At 50.5% G+C, this 15871-nt stretch overlaps 1 protein-coding gene across 1 annotated transcript in view; it reads right to left on the bottom strand.

The window, feature by feature from the left end:
- GPC1 (glypican 1) overlaps window positions 1-15462 on the bottom strand; it is a 190616-nt gene extending 175154 nt beyond the window's left edge. The window contains exon 1 of the mRNA XM_084267168.1: window positions 15302-15462. Within this exon, the coding sequence (XP_084123294.1) occupies window positions 15302-15458 (157 nt within the window). The 5' untranslated portion in view covers window positions 15459-15462. The remainder of the gene's footprint in view (window positions 1-15301) is intronic.
- Window positions 15463-15871: the final 409 nt, after the last annotated feature.

Raw genomic sequence — 15871 nt, 5'->3', positions numbered from 1 at the left:
CCATATGGCAGAAGGCGGCAGCATGCCGTGGCATGGCTCCTGCTGCCACTCCTCTGAACTGCAGCAGAGGATTCAGGGCAGGACCCACAGCTCAAGCAAGCAACCACCTGAATAATTTCTAGAGGGTTCTGCCACAGGACCACGTCAGCACCACTGCAGGCATGCGCATTTTTACGCTCTCCTTACCCCCTTCTCCAGGCACAGGCTACCTACCGATGCACAAAGCCCCAAATTACAACGACTGCATCCACCATTCGGTCCAGTACCTTCTGAACGAGGGAGAAATGCCTTCAAAGAGTCTGCATTTGAGCACACTCTGCACAATGCTGTCTGCCCCCAGACCTCTTCCCCTTCCTCTGTGCCCATGGGAGGCACAGACCCAAGGCAAGCCCTTTGCAGAGCCCACAGGCCTTCAGTGCTCCCTGGCATCCCATCCCATGAAGGAGGAATTGCTCCACAGGCAGAGTCCTGCCCCAGGCATTATCTCCTCCCTGTGCCACTTGACCACCTTGGCTTTGCTGAATCTAAACAAGTCATCCAAACAAAGCCTGGCATCCTCGTCCCTCAATCGCAAACATGCTGAGTTAAGTGCAAGGTAAGCAGTTATTTTTATTTGGTTAATTAGAATTGCTCATCAAATGAAACCAACGAAGTGATTTACTGCAGAACCAGTACAGGTAGTTGTTGCCTAAGTACATTCCTGCATATTTGGCTACTTTAGGAATATTTTTTAATTAGCAGTTTCTCCTCAGCTGAAGCAAACCATAGAAAGTAAGGAAAGAGGAGTTTCACACAAGGACATTGCCGAATCCCTCAACTGCCAGCTATTTTTTTTCCTTCAGGGAGGATTTTAAATTAAAAGCAGATTGCCTTCATTAGCGCTACCAGGAGCCGTGTAACTGCCAAAGCTGACAGAAACACAACTGTGATTTGCAAATTTGGCAAGTGTCATTTTTCTCTTTCTACAAACGAGGGTAATGTCATTCATATTAAGAGGGCTTCTGTGGGGGTCGTGTCGCAAAGAACAACTCCTTCCCCAGGAGTGGAAAAATACCTCCGGAGCAGCAGCTTCGCATTCCGGGGCACCCAGGATCTCTCTCCTGGTTACTCTGCAAGGAAGCACACTGCATTAAATTTGTGCTGGGAATGGCCAGACAATAAAAGCACTCTGAACCGCCTTCTGATGACTGAGCAGAACACAGTAGCAAGCCTCTAATAAACACTTCATCTTTGACACACAGCCATATCCAACCTTCCCGTGACACCTTGCCAACCCCTCAGAAGCCATTCAGCACGGTTTCACACCAGAACTTTTTCTCTTTACTTCATTCTAGCTTAAAAAAAGGTCACATCCTGACAGGAAAGTTAGGTTTCTACCAAGGACAACTGTTTTTGCAGGCTTCAGAATCTCACTTCAGTGGTAAGGGGACAGTCCTGGTAGTGTTTTTGCTGTCTCTCAAATCCCTGTGGGAGCAGCCACAGGACCGAGGCACACGTGAAGCCAGGGAGCAGGGACAACCAACCTGTCATCTGTTTCCAGAGCAGCTCCACATGTCCCACTCCTCTCCCTGGTCCATTGGTCTCCTCCAGCTTCTGGTGTCTTTAAGCCTCGGGAAGGAAGCTTGGCCTACACAGCACCAGGGTGCTCAAAACCACACTGGAGTATTTTACCACAAGGTGACGATATTGGCTTCTGGGGCAGAACCAAGCTGCTGAGGTGCTGGCGAAGCAACAGGGCTGCTGCTGACCCATGTGTGCTTTGTGGGGTCAGCACCACGGCTGAGCCCGAAGCTGCCACAGGACAGCCAATACCTGCCACGCGTAGCTCCATGAGCTTTCTAGGATGAGGTGATGGAAATCACAGGGTGAAGGAACAGGAGCTCTCCAGCCACAACCCAGGCGCTCAGCAGCACTGTGCTAGAGACCACAGGTATTTATTCCCCTGCTGTAGCTGAATTGGGAAGGTCTGAACATGCTGTTACACTTTGTGGGAGGTAGTTTAACCCAGCAAGTACCACCACAGCCCCAAACGTAAAGTCTGCCTGTAATAATTAGGCTTGGAATACATATGATTTTATTCGACGCTGTCACAGAATCAAGACAGAAATAGCTCTCCACGCGGTAGTCACCAGTTTCCCAACTGCCTAAGAATAAATGCAGGAGTGTAACACAGTGCCAGGCACGGAACCAGCCAAAGTAATGTTAACCTATTTTCAGGCCTGCAAAGGTAACAGGAGCACAGCTACTGGTAACCTTCGATGCAACCTAAATGTTCAGTGACTGCAGTTTGGGTTTGTATCTCCAAAAGGACCGGAGAATCCAGTTCTCCCTCTGTAGTCCAACTCTTTTCTACCGCTCAGCGAACGGAGTTCATTATCCATCCAACTGACGACTGAGTAATGAGTTAACGATAATTAAACGGAAAGAGATACAGATTAAAGGAATTTATTATTCCCTGATCCGCCAAGCAAATTGTTTAGATACCTGCAATCAATGATTAATGATGAAACAAAATAAAAACCCAACAAACCAAAAGAGTCGAAAACAGGCTCATAAAAATCTGTTCAGTAAGGCCCATGGATCTTCGTTAGGGAGAACGGCCCAGCATTTTAATCAACAAAAGCCCCCTGTCCTTATACATCATGAGAACAGAGGCAGAATGCGGCCCTAAATTATGTCATTACTGTTTATTATTCACGTATCGTGGGACTGATGAAGATTTATGGTCCCGTTGTGCCAAGTACTCTATAGTGAAATATAGAGAAATAGTGAGACTTAGTACTCCAAGACTTTATAATTTAAAGACAAATTATGAAAACATGGTATTATGATTTAAAGACAGTGATGCACAGGTGGGAATTGGAGATACAGATTAAGCAACTTGCCCAAGGTCACAGCAGACACGTGTGCCAGAGCAGAAAATTGAACTCGCATCTCTGGAGTACCAGCACAGGCTTTTACTCATGTAGGAGAATATTGCTTCTCCTGTTTGATTTCACTAGATGTCATCTTTCATAAACTGATAAATAAGTTCCAAAAATACAAACATTACATGGCAGTACTGGAAGGATTTCCTTTTGCCTCTCCTGCGCTGAAGGCCTTCACTGATGAAAGAACTTTACCTACACCTGATTTGTCTGTGTATGGCACAGTTGTAGCATTTGCACAGAATTGTGGAATAATTTAAGATGAAACATCTCCTGGAGCCATCTAGTCCATCCCCTCACTCAAATCAGGGACAACTAGAGCAGATGTCCCACGACCATCTCCACTCAAGCACCAAATACCCTCAAGGATGGAGATAGAAATCCCATCACCTCTCTGGGCTCCTGTTCCAGCGTTCAATCACTCACGTTGAAAGAGTCTTTCTATGTATGAAATGAGAATTTTCCCAGTCCCAGCTTGTGCCCACAACCTCCCATCCTGCCCCATACACCCATGTCTACCTCCAGTTCCTCCATTCCTACTCCTATTGAGTACTTGCAGACAGCAACTGGATCTCCCCTAACCTTCTTCCTATATGTCTCAATGCTGAGCAAACATGGTTTTCAGAGCTTCCCCTTGCACATCACATACTCTAGCACCCTGACCATCTTGGTGGCCTGTGCCAGACGTGCTCCAGTATAGCCATACTTCTCCTTTACTGAGTAGTCTGACAGTGGACATCACGCTCCCAGTGCAGCCTCACGAGCACTGAGCAGAAGGGTATAAGACACTGCCCCTTCCCCCACCACTCCCCAGTCATGTGCGTAGTTAATTTTGGCTAATCAATTATTGTATTTTGATGCATTTTAACTACACAAACCCTGCCTCCCTCAGCTCAGAAGCCACCACAGGAACAGTGCTTCCCACCACTTCTGGAGGTTGGCTGTTGCAGGGTCTCAGCCCGTGCGGATGGATCGGGCTGTGAAAGCAACTGCTGCCCCCGTGAAGACTCCTGGAGAGGGGCATTTCAGAGGGCTCTTTCTCTAGCTGACAAAAAGGAAACCCAGATCAGCCTGAGTGATGTAATGTGCTCAAAATACATGGGTGATAGCAGGATAACACAAGGCACCATGTTGCTGGATACACATACATCAGCAGATATATTTAGGAGTTTAAGTCCCCAACCCTGTCGCAGAGTGTGCTGCTAACAATGGAAAGCAGTGAGTTTATGGCTGCGACGAGCGACTGCCTCAGTGAAGCACACATCAGCAGCAGTGTGACTTCTTAAGACAAAACCCAGGCCCCCAGACTGCTGATGCAGTATAGTGGGAGGAGTGGCACTGTATTTAAACACAGTGGCTTTGGCTTCCCCCCCCCCCCAGTTTACAACTGACACGTGCCCTGTGTCAGAAGGTATTTGCTCCATGGTCATTTTAAGGAGAATGAAGTCACAGCTTAAGCTTTGCTTTGTTATATTTGCTGGCATCTGTGAAGACCTACCAATGAAAACATCATTTTCATTGGCTCTGTAAACGTGCTATAATCATTTGGTTTAGGTTTCTCCTGAATGTACTGTCCTACAGAGCGGCAAGATCTGTCCCCTGAGTGACAGCCATCCTGTTGGGAAAGGGCTGTAGGTGATCCCACAGCTCAACAGCACAGTGCACAGGGACACATGTCTGGGTTTGGGCTGGGAAAGATTTAATTCGCTTCCTAGTAGCAGGCACAGTGCCATGGGTTTGCTTGAGAATAATGTTGATGACATAAAGTCAGGGACTCTTCTGCTTCTCATGCCCCACCAGTAAGAAGGCTGGAGATGCACAGGAAGCTGGGAAGGGGCACAGCCAGGACAGCTGATCCCAACTGACCACAGGGATATTCCATACCGAATGACACCATAGTTAAAATATAAACTGGGAAGAGTTGGCCAGGGGTGATTCCTGCTTGGGGACAAGTTTTCTCACTTGCACCCTTCCAATTTTCTCCCCTATCCTATCTGGGAGGAAGGAGTGAGCAGTTGTGTGGTACTTAGTTGCCAGCTGGGGTTAAACCACAACAATATGGCCAAACAAACTGCCTCCCATGCTGCTGTCTAGGATGAGACAAGCAAGTTACATACAGAGCCATGCCTGTTTCTGACATGTACCTGCTTGCCTTTACCTTGAGGGGTTGCTGCACATCTGAGCTCAAGCAGGGAAATCCCATCTCACAGGGACAGCAGCACAAGCTAGCTGCCATGGGAGCATCCCTCTGTGGCTGGCACTGAACCAGCTGCACCAGGAAGGAACAAGCCCAAAACAAGCCGCGTCTCCTCCTTCAGACAAAGACAACAGTGCTCCAGTCTACATCTCCCACAGCGTGGGCTCAAGAGCTGCTCCTCAAAATTCCCTTTGCAGAGCTCCCACCCCACATACAGGCACAGACACACACATAAAACCTATCAGTCACTCCCAGCTTCTCAGCAAGAAACCCTAACCTCTCCCTGCCACAGCAGCAGTCAGTGTTCCAGATATGCTCCATCCCTTTCAAACACAACATCACTCTGGGTGCCAACGGCACCGTTATACCAACACTGAAAGTAAAGCAACAGAGTTCAGCTTTGGACGGGGATGAGCCACTGCTCCGTTTATGGGTACGCTTAAAGCCCCACCAATGTTTCCACATGCACTGGGACATGCTGCATTGAGGACACTGCATCATGCAGAGGACTTACCCAGGTGCATGGCAGGTGCATGTGTTTGTGAGCACAGGGCAGATGCCCAGACAATGCTCTCCTCCATCACAAGCCCGGGGTATAGTCACCACATGCCCAAAAATGTTTGTATTTGGGGCACAGAACAGACCTGCCACAAGTCACAGAATCGCAGAGCTGTTTTGGTTGGAAAAGACCCTTAAGATCACCAAGTCCAACCACAAACCTAACACCACTAAGTCTACCACTAAGCCATGTCCCTAAGCACCACATTTACATGCCTTTTAATTCCCTCCAGGCATGGTGATTTCACCACTTCCCTGGCAGCTCAGTCCAGTGCTTGACAACACTTTCAGTGAAGAAATTTTTGCAAATATGAAATATAAACCTCCCCTAGCAGAACTGGAAGCTCATTATGTAGGAAAAGAGAGGGATACCCACCTCACTCCAACCTCCTTTCAGCATGTAAGCACAGCAAGGAGTGGCTGTCAAGCTTGACAGAGAGAAGCAGGGAGAAGGCCACCAGCACGCCACGTGCCTGAGGCTGGACACCAGTTACCTAAACAAGTTTTCTTCTAGCACAAATTGGCTCACTTCTCATACGCTGCAACTAGTCAAGTAAAACACTTGCCAGGTATTGCTAAAAAGCACTTTACAATACTCAGCTTTGCTCTCCAACACTGATTTCCAATCCTCCACATCCAACATCATTTTGGTCCCCTTGCACTAACCAGTCTCACAGGCAGCACCAGACAGTATCACCCCACATGAAGGTGAGCACATGGAGCAGTTTAAGCCACTTTCCACTTCCAGACTTTTTCCATGTCTAACATCAATGTGTAGCAGAGATAATTATCATTTACTATTACCTGATCAAGTAAAATCAAATAGAACTTCCCGAGACACGGTGAGTCCAACAGTCTCTGTTTTAAATCAAGTTAGAAGGAGGACAAGCACACAAACACACCTGAAGACATGACATACTGCCTGATCACTGACCCAAGGACAGCACTGAGGGTTTTCCTACCCTTACACTATGTTCAGGGACTCTCCTACTTGATGTGTGAGAGATTCACCCAACACCATATCGCCTTCTGTTTGCCTGGGCTTCAACTCAGCTAGGGAACACGCAACTGGCAGATGAAAAGCAAGAGGCAAACCGGAATGTTTCTCTGACCTCCCCACACACTTCCCAAACTCTCCCCCACACCAAACCCCCAAAGCACAGAGAGTTGGGACATTGCTACATCCTACCACCATCAGACAGGATGGGGATGGGGCACAGGCCCTGGGGAGCCTGTGGCTGAGTCGACGGGACTTCTACCCACGGGTTCCCACTATTGTGCAGCCCTTCCTCAAATTCACAGCAGATGAGCCTCTAGCTATGGTTTGGCCTTAGAGAGCCTCTCCAACAAAAACACCAGCCTCCCCCCAACGTGGAAGCCTCTAAGAGACCTCCCACAAATGAAAGGGGAGTGAGAGGGGCTTGGGGTTTTTTTTTGCAGGACTTGTTTGGTATTCTGTCACAACGCCAAACAGATGTTTGTAAAACCTAAACTGGTTATACAACTGTTTTAAACTCAGGCAGCTGTGCACCGTGAGCGACAGCATCAGGGAGAAGACCACTGCTCTCTTTTAAAGCATTCTTATGTCCAGGGACTAGAGTTTAATAAACTAAACTTCCCGTGAGTTATTCAAGCTCACTCGTTCCAATTTAGTGTTTACGGTAGAGGAAACTGCTGAAAAGAGCAAAGTGAAGTGGCTTTCCCAGCTTCACAGTGAAAATCTGCATCCAAGCTGGGGGGCTAGGACCCTCCTGCCAGACCCAGACCATAATTACAGCACCCCATTTCCAGCATTCAGCTTATCTGGGGAGAGGCAGGAGCAGAGAGGAGATGTGAACGCAGCAGCCCTGCTTTGCCACTCAAACAGGACTCGCTTCCCGCTATGCCCGGCCCTGGCATCGGCATCAATCCTACCACCAGAGCACTGCAAACTCCCCTGCAACAACACGGACTGGAGTAGGGGAAACTGAAGTAGCTTCTTTATGTAGGCATTTTTCAAAAAAGGTGAAATTAACCTTAATATAATAAAGGTTGTGTCAGAGGTTTACTTATGGAAAAATTACAAATAAAAGTATTTCTGAAATACGTATAGATTTTAATATATTAATTGTAAAGTATTACATGACATAACATGTAATGAATTATACATTATATTACATATTATAACAATATGCAATATATGGCACATTATATAATATTCTATATATTCAAAATATTTGAATACATATGAATATATTTTAGAAATATGAATGTTTTAGAAATATGCCAGCCTGCTCCAGCTAAAAGGCGAGAGACTTGGGTAAAACTAGTGGAAACACTCCAACTATATAGCTTTACAATCCTGTAAAATACCACTTTTTTGCAAGCCAAAGCCATTTGTCATAGAGCATTTGCATTTTAGTCACATAAAAGACTGTCTGCATAATGACTATCGTGTTGCTCTCTGAAACCACGGTAAAACTTTGTTGTCGTTGTTGTTTTAGGTTTTTTTTCAATACTTCAGAAGAACACGTGGCAAAGTTGGAAAGGGAAATAAAGAATGTTTTACTCCCGTTGCTGGCACAGGGGTTTGTAAGGGCTGGGTAACCCCACACTTCTGATTCATGCTGCACTGTATATGGAAAGGCACGAAAAATTAAATTAGCTTTGTAACCGCTGTACAGTCAACACAATTGTGATTAATGTATTTTCTATGACTCGGAGCAAGAGTGCTGTGAAACTCTGTCACAGCACAGTCCTCTCGCTCACACTGTGAGAAAGGAAGAAAGATAGATAAAAAAAAGGCTTCTGTATCTGAAGAATTCTGAGTAAGCCGTGAACACGTCACCGGGCAGAAGTGGCTGACCCAGCTCACAGCTCTGGCACGTACAGACCAGCATTTGCAGTGTCTACAGCATTAAAGCTTCATTATTTTCTCTGGAGCGATCTGGCAGCAGCGGTAACCTGATTCCCTGGGAATCCAGTGGTACTTAAAGACAGTTTTCACCTGCCATGGATACAGCATATTCTGAGCAACCACATGCCAGGGTATGCACATGTCACAGGGGAGGGAAGTCTGCTCGTCACAGGTAAGATGCAAAAAAGGGAAATTTTTTTTCTTTGCAGAGTTTTGAGCTTGATTTATTTTTTGGTAACCTTGAGGGGAAATGTCCCCATGCAATGGCAGCTACCACACGCTATAAAGCACGATGGAATACTCTTCAAGCCACTGCTATGAGGGCTCCTGCAAGCTTTGGGGTTTCCCTTCTCTCAGTCTCTTCCCATCACAAGTTATCCTTGTGCTGCCAGTCCTCATTCCATGGACAGGAGAACAGGAATGTGACTTTTTCCAGGGAGATTTAAAGATGACTAGATTCTGTATGGACTTGCTCCAGGCCACCCCAAGCAGGTGGCATATCTGCCCACCAAACCTCTCCTTCCCTCTCACTGCTGTGCCTGGAGAAGAAACACCACAAAAGATGTTCCAACTTGAACCTAAGTTGTACAGGTGGAAATGAGGATGCACTGGCTTCAGCTTTTCGGGAAGACTCTATCTATGCAGAAAAGTTCAGAAGAGGGGGGTGGAAGTCAGTGTCAAGCACCATCCCTGGCATTACTGTCATGCAACCAGAAGTGGCACATCCAATTCACACCCGTCTAAGGACATGCTCTTGCCACAGGAAAAGCCAAGAATGTGACTACACCTCTGTTTCATGTCTGCTGCAGCATGGCACGTTCAAGGGAATATGAGAAGCCTGTTGCCTGTATCAAAGTGCAGGGGCTGCCTGTGTTTCAGGCTGGAGACACCCTGCCATGGCGGGGCAGGATGCCCCAGTGAAGACAACTCTCTGTGGGAGCTTTCGTTACTGCTTCTCCAAGCAGGAGTAACATGTGCACATACCATATTGGAAGCTGGTTGCTGACTTCCTGCTAGCAGGAGAGCAGGCCACCCCACTTGGAAGTAACACGCTCCGCTACAGAAGTTTGGCAGAGCTGCTGGGGCCAACTGTACGCCAGAGCAGCATTCTGCCTGGACATGATGCCCTCTGGAAGGCTACCTGCCTGCTAGATACACACACAAGTGCCTCACGAGACAAAGGAAGAAACCCAATATATAGAAGTACGTTACGTTCAGCAGGGCCAGGGCAGCAAACAAATTAAAGCGGTTTTCCCCAAGGAAGCCTGCAGATTTCTGTGGAATTGGGATGTCTATTTCCCCCTGAATTTCCTGGCCAGGGTTTCCAGCTGAATGCTGAGAGCAGATACAGAAGTGTCACTACGCCAGTGACACCTGCCAGCTGCCCTCCTCACCCTCCCAGCTCCCTGATTCCACAGTCCCACAGAACAAGTGACAGGAGACCTGAGCTGCTGCCAGGAGACCCAAACCACAGCGCTGGCCCCAGGGTGTTGCAGACAGCGGAGCCAGCATTACTGCTCAGATCAACAGCCCTGGGAGGCTGAGACCATCCCTATATGCTGCCTCCACTGCCCATGCTCTGCCTCATACAGTTTGATGGTGCAATAACACTACTCAGTGCACCCTTCTGGGTCCAGTGGGCAGCGGTGTGTCAGGGCAGAGCCTGTGCTCCACTGCTGTGGACGGGCAGGTGCTCCACACCCTCTGTTTTTGCTTCTCACTGCTGCGACCAGTGAGGAAAATTGTTGACAACCAAGTTCTCAGCTCCCTCCCGCTTTCGGGTAAGCCAAAGCGCATTAATCACTGACACGGAGACCTGCCGGGTCCACTCAAGGCGAGGCAGCGGTACCGGTACCGGCGGAACAGCAAACCCGCTGTGTGCCAGGCCCTGCAGAAAGCCACACACCTACTGCCAGCCACATCGGCCAGACACCCACACGCGCTCTTAAGGAAGCGGGGCAGCAGCGGGGCGAGAAGAGGGGGAGGAGAGGCGAGCCCCGCCGCGTGGCACGGCTCCAGCTCTAACGTACGCGCGCAAATAAAGGTTTTGGGAGGAACCCCAACACCACCCCCCCCAGGTTCGTGCTCACCGACAGGAGCATCTGCGGGAATAGCCCTGTCAGGCGGTGATGGGGTGACTGTGCGGCGAGAGCTCGGCCACCCGCGCCAGGCCGGCAGATGCTCCCGGAGCCAGCGCAGAGCCGCGCGGAACGCCCGAGCGCAAAGATCTCCCGGCGCCGGCCGCCGCCCCGGGCCGCCAGGAGGCGCCCCGCACCCCCGCGGGCACCCCCGCGCCGCTCCGCGCAGCGCCGGTCCCCCCGCGTCCCGCTCCGAGCCCAGCCGGTGCCGGCCCGCTTCGCCCTTACAGCCGCTCGCACGAACGGGCTGGCACCGATTTGGTGCTCACGGTGCCGCCGCCGCACGCGAGGCATCGCGGCTGCCCGGAGTAACTGGAAGCCAATTCCAAACCCGCCCACGGCGCACCGGAGCAGCAGCGCGGCCCCTCTCAGGTGGGTACTGAAGGCAGAGGAGCCCCAGGTTTTATTGTTCACGTCGCGGACTCAGGTTTGCCCATGTTTCCATTAAGGCTGCCAGGAGTTACACACACACGATATTGGCTTTCATCACTCCACACTTCTCGAGCTTTGCCACATCCCACCCTGTGGCCAGACCTGCTCCCCACCCAGCTAACATTTCTCCAAGCAGCTCCAGCACAGGCACCTCATGACATTTTCATCACAAAACCAAATTACGCAGCCTAAAAGTGCCAAAAGATTTAAAAAAACAACATTGTTCTGACTCCTTTGAGCTAAGGAGCCAGGGAAGCATACTCAGGGGCTGTGTGGCTGGATGAGTGGCAACACACCTGGCTGGCTTTTCTCTGTCCCCTCCTTTCCTTGCATTACACCCATTGCCCAGGTCAGCAAGCTCAGCCTAGCAGCAAGCCAAGCCTAGGAAGTGAACAAACCAAAGCCAAAGTCTAGCCCAAACAGTGGGCACGGGCTGGGCGCACCCATATCACATCACAACTCTGAAGTCTCTTCCTAGGACGAGAAAACCATCTCTGCTTGAGACACTGGGGAGCAGCCCCCCATCCAACATCCTTCAAGTCAGCAGAAGCAGCTGGGGATCTCCAAAGCACAGTATTTTCTGCTGTAGGCTTGCTTGTTTTCATCTCAAACCGTGCTATCAGCCCAAGAAGACTGTCCCTTAGTACAGGCACAATTAGTACACCCAATACATCCAGCACCGCTCTCCCTCAGTCACCCCGATGGGGTGAAGCTGTCTGGGTAGCAAGACTGTGGGAAAGTAGGAGCTGAGGCTTGCTGCCTCCAGAAGACTCAAGGGGAAACAGAACTAGAAGCTCTCAAACTGTTTTCACATATTTTGTAGGAATCATGGAAAACAGGTGCGGGAACACTCCGACACACAGGAAACCTTTGCCTAAGTTAGTACATCTTATGGAAGCACAAGTGTCATAACTATCCCAGACCCAAGGGGGTGGGATCCTTCCCCTCAGAGTTAGAAACTTCCACCTAGAGAGACCTCCTCCTCTTCACCAGAGACTGGGTGCTCGTGGTCCGTTGGGATTACTAACACAAGCAGACGCTTCTCTCCTGTTTGGGAGTTTTACCATTGACTTCAAAGCAGTGAGATACAACACCCTGTGCATTCCCCAAACACACTTAATACCAGCACCTGGCACGTTCAGAGTGCTGGGACACCTCAAAGGCACTGCATGACATTAGCAGAGAGCCAGGAGCCCCTGTTCAGGTGGCTTGTGAGAAAACTGCTAAGCCAACAATGAGATGCTGATCTACTGGCCAGCTAATAAGCAAGTGACTGCTTCGCTAACTGATCTGTGCGGTCATAAGCAGGGACTACCTTCTGCTGAGCTGTGGAGACTTTATATTACTCATAATCCTCTTAAATCATAACAAAGAGCACAGATTAGAAGGTGTGAGGCAGGCAGTAAGTGTTCTAAACCCCACACAAACACAGCCATCTCAGCCTGAGTCAGAGCCTGCATTGGGGAGCTTGCTAAACTTCTGAGGTCAAGTTCTGGGGGTGTCAACAGCATGTGGGTTGGCTCCCGGTGCTGCGCTGGTGTGACAGCAACACACACCAGCAAGCAGCACCTGGAGCCAGTTGGAAGCTGACAAGAGCAAGGTCAGCCTAGCACAGCAGCACCACTCTGGGGGATGAGGCCGTGGGGCTAAGAAATGAGTTCTCTTTGCTTGAGGGCAAACAATGGAAAGAGTAGGATCAGCAAGATCCCCTTGGAGAGGAAGAAAGTGAAGAGCTTTTGCCTTGAGAGGGCTTGGAAATAAGGCAAAAAAGTGGTTCTTGGGGTAGTTCTTGAAGCTCTCTGACAGCAGGCCACCCAGAAAACCTCAGCACAGGTCCAACCGGAGCCACCACCGAAACGTCATCATCAGCGTTTTTTAACTTAGCCAGAAGTCCTCACATGCTGATGTGCACGCAGTTCCAGGTGTCAATCAGGTGCAACCTGACAAGGTTCCGTACAGGTTACAACCCTCATGGTCTGCAAGCTGAACTAACACCACTGAAGCCAGCCTTCAGCAACAATGGAGTATTTCAACAAAGCATGGAATTACAAACTGCACAATCCCCTACCTAGTACACATGGGGATAACTGCAGGAGGGCCTCAAGATGCTTCATTTTGGAGACAACAAAACTGGCATTGACTTCCACACTAACCTACAAAGCATCCATGCTACACAGCACCCTACTTTGTTGGGAGGACTCCTCAGGTTTGCGTTAACACACATCAATGTTTTAGCTGTGCTGCGTATGTACTACAGCAATAGAAAAGGGCAGAAGGGACGCAGGATAATTACCAATGAAAATCATTAAGTCCATTAGCTGCTTTAAATACCAGGCTAATAATATCAGCAGCAGGTTTATGCACAGAACCTTCTTCCCCCAAGCACTTCTTATTACTTTCTATGTGGTATTCCTCAAGTTTTCATACAGTTCATCCACAGAGCTTCCCTGTTTACAGTACCAGCCAGAGATGCCCAATTCGATACACAGTTTCAACTACTGTTGACAAAACTGCCAGGGTACACGTGCGCAGCGACAAACGGCAGGAAACAAACCCCCTGGTTCCTACAAATCCGTGTCTTCCACCACCTTTTGACCCTCGACAATCCGTAGGCACAGGACGCTTTGCTCGCCGCTAACCTGCGATACACAGTACTCCGAAGAGCAGCTGGCGCAATCCCGAGCGACTGGCCCTGTAGTAGTACTACTACCCCTGCGCACGCCGCCGCAGCCGTCTCCACGAGGACTGTAAACATTTAGTCTTCCAAGAACTTTCCACTTGAAACGTGACTGCTAACGTGCTCACGTTTACGGTAATTAGATGCAAATTTATCAAGAGCCACTTTCTTGCTCAGCTGAATTACTATTCTATTAATAGTGACGTACAAATGGCTTTGAAATTCCCCACCGCACAGCTCCGAGGGCTGCTCGTTTTCGCTTGGGAATTCGGCTGCAACTTGACAAAGAGAGTATTAATTTGTCCACGTTTACGAGACGTGCGCACGGTTCCAGCCTTTTCCATTCACGGGTCAGATAATGAGTTGGTTTCCCTGGAAAACTGCACAATGAAATATTCAACATAAGGCATTCTGTAGCTTAGATCTGAGCTACGAGCTGCGATTTTTCCTGGGATGTCCCTGTAGGTTGGCTTTAGCACGTACGCCTGCACGGTCTATGCTTTGTCTCAAGGAGGTAGCTCCCACAAGTGAGGGAGGAAGCTCATGGGCACCGGTCACAAGTTGGTGTATTAAAACTTAGATGAGAATTAAAAAAAAAAAAAAGCCAACAATACCTCAGCATATTTCCCCAAGCTTTCAGAAAAAAACCCAAACAAACCCCAAACCACCCACAAAACCCCCCAGACAACGCAACATAAACCAGACCTTCAACAGTCTTTGGTATTTCAGTGGTTTTCTGCAGAAAAAGGGAGGAAGTCAAGCAAGATTTGTCCAAACCCAGAAGGAAGGCAAGAGGACGCACGCTGATGTAGGTTGCTCAGGTTTCCTCTGCGCTTTACAAGCTTGACACAGGGTCATTTTACTTCTGCTTCATTTTTAACAACCGACAAATACCATTTACCGGTTTGTTTCCCATCTAACAGAAAACGAAGAGAAACAATTCTTCTCTCTCCTAACCTTGTGGCATTTCCGACCTCAATACCGACCCCCTTCACAGCCTATCCCGATTTCCAAAGCGAGCCCCCCCCCCCAACCGCTCCAATTGTACTCAGAACAGGAGAAACCAGACAATGAAAAAATAAAATAAATAAATGAAGCGACCGCTGAACACTCGGTGCGACCACCCCCTCTCTCACAGCTCCGCTCGCAGCTCAGCGCTGCAGCAAGACCCTTCCCGGCCCGGGCAGGGGCTCCGGGGGTGCTGCATGGGGAGAGGGGGTGCCCAGCCCTCGGGGGAAACCTCTCGAGTCCGACTTCTTGCCGCCCACGACCCGAGACAAACTCCAGCTGCGGCTCCCGGGCGCGCCCCCCCTACCACACGCATCCTCCCCCATGCCCATCCCCGACCCGCGGCACCCCAGAACCCTGCCCGGCGAGCCCCCAGATCGCAGCGGCCTCGCGGGGTGCTGCGGCCTCGCGGGGTGCTCCGGCCCGGGGCCCCCGCACTTTCGGCCGCCTCCCCACCGCGGGACTCACCGGAGATCTCGGCCTGGGGCACGCCGCTGAGGCTGAAGCCCTTGGCCCCATACAGCTGCCGGACCTCGGCGCAGCTCCTCGCCTTGCTGCCGCTGTCACCGCGAGCCGGGGCGGAGGCGACACACAGCAGCCAAAATCCCCACGGGAAGAAACGCATCCTTCTCCGCTTGCCCCGCCACCTGCCGTGCGAAGGGCAAAGCCAAGGTCCCGCGGCGGGAGGCGGCCGGGGGTCCCCGGGGCGGCGCGGAGCCTGGCGGCGCAGGGGGCCGGGGCGCGGCCCCTTCCCTCCCCCGTCCCCGGGCAAGCCCCGGCGGGACGGCGCGCAGCGGGCGAAGGCAGCGGGCGGGGGAACCCCGGGTCTCGGGCGCTGCCGCTGCCCGCGGCGTGCGGGGGAAGGCGCCGGGGAGTTCAATCCGGACGCGGCCGCGGCCGGGCGGAGGGGGCAAAGCTCCAAGTTTGGCCGGGCCGGGCCGCTTTAAAGCCCCGGAGCGTGACCGCGCAGAGGGCTTTTGTTCTTAGCGCGGCTGCATCCCCGGGCAGTCCCGCCGCGATGCTGCCGGCTGCCGCGGC

The sequence above is a fragment of the Gallinula chloropus genome, assembly GCF_964237585.1.
Source record: "Gallinula chloropus genome assembly, chromosome: 8".
Taxonomy (NCBI): domain Eukaryota; kingdom Metazoa; phylum Chordata; class Aves; order Gruiformes; family Rallidae; genus Gallinula; species Gallinula chloropus.
The sequence above is the reverse complement of the archived record's forward strand: the minus strand, read 5'-3'. Positions and strand labels throughout refer to the sequence as shown.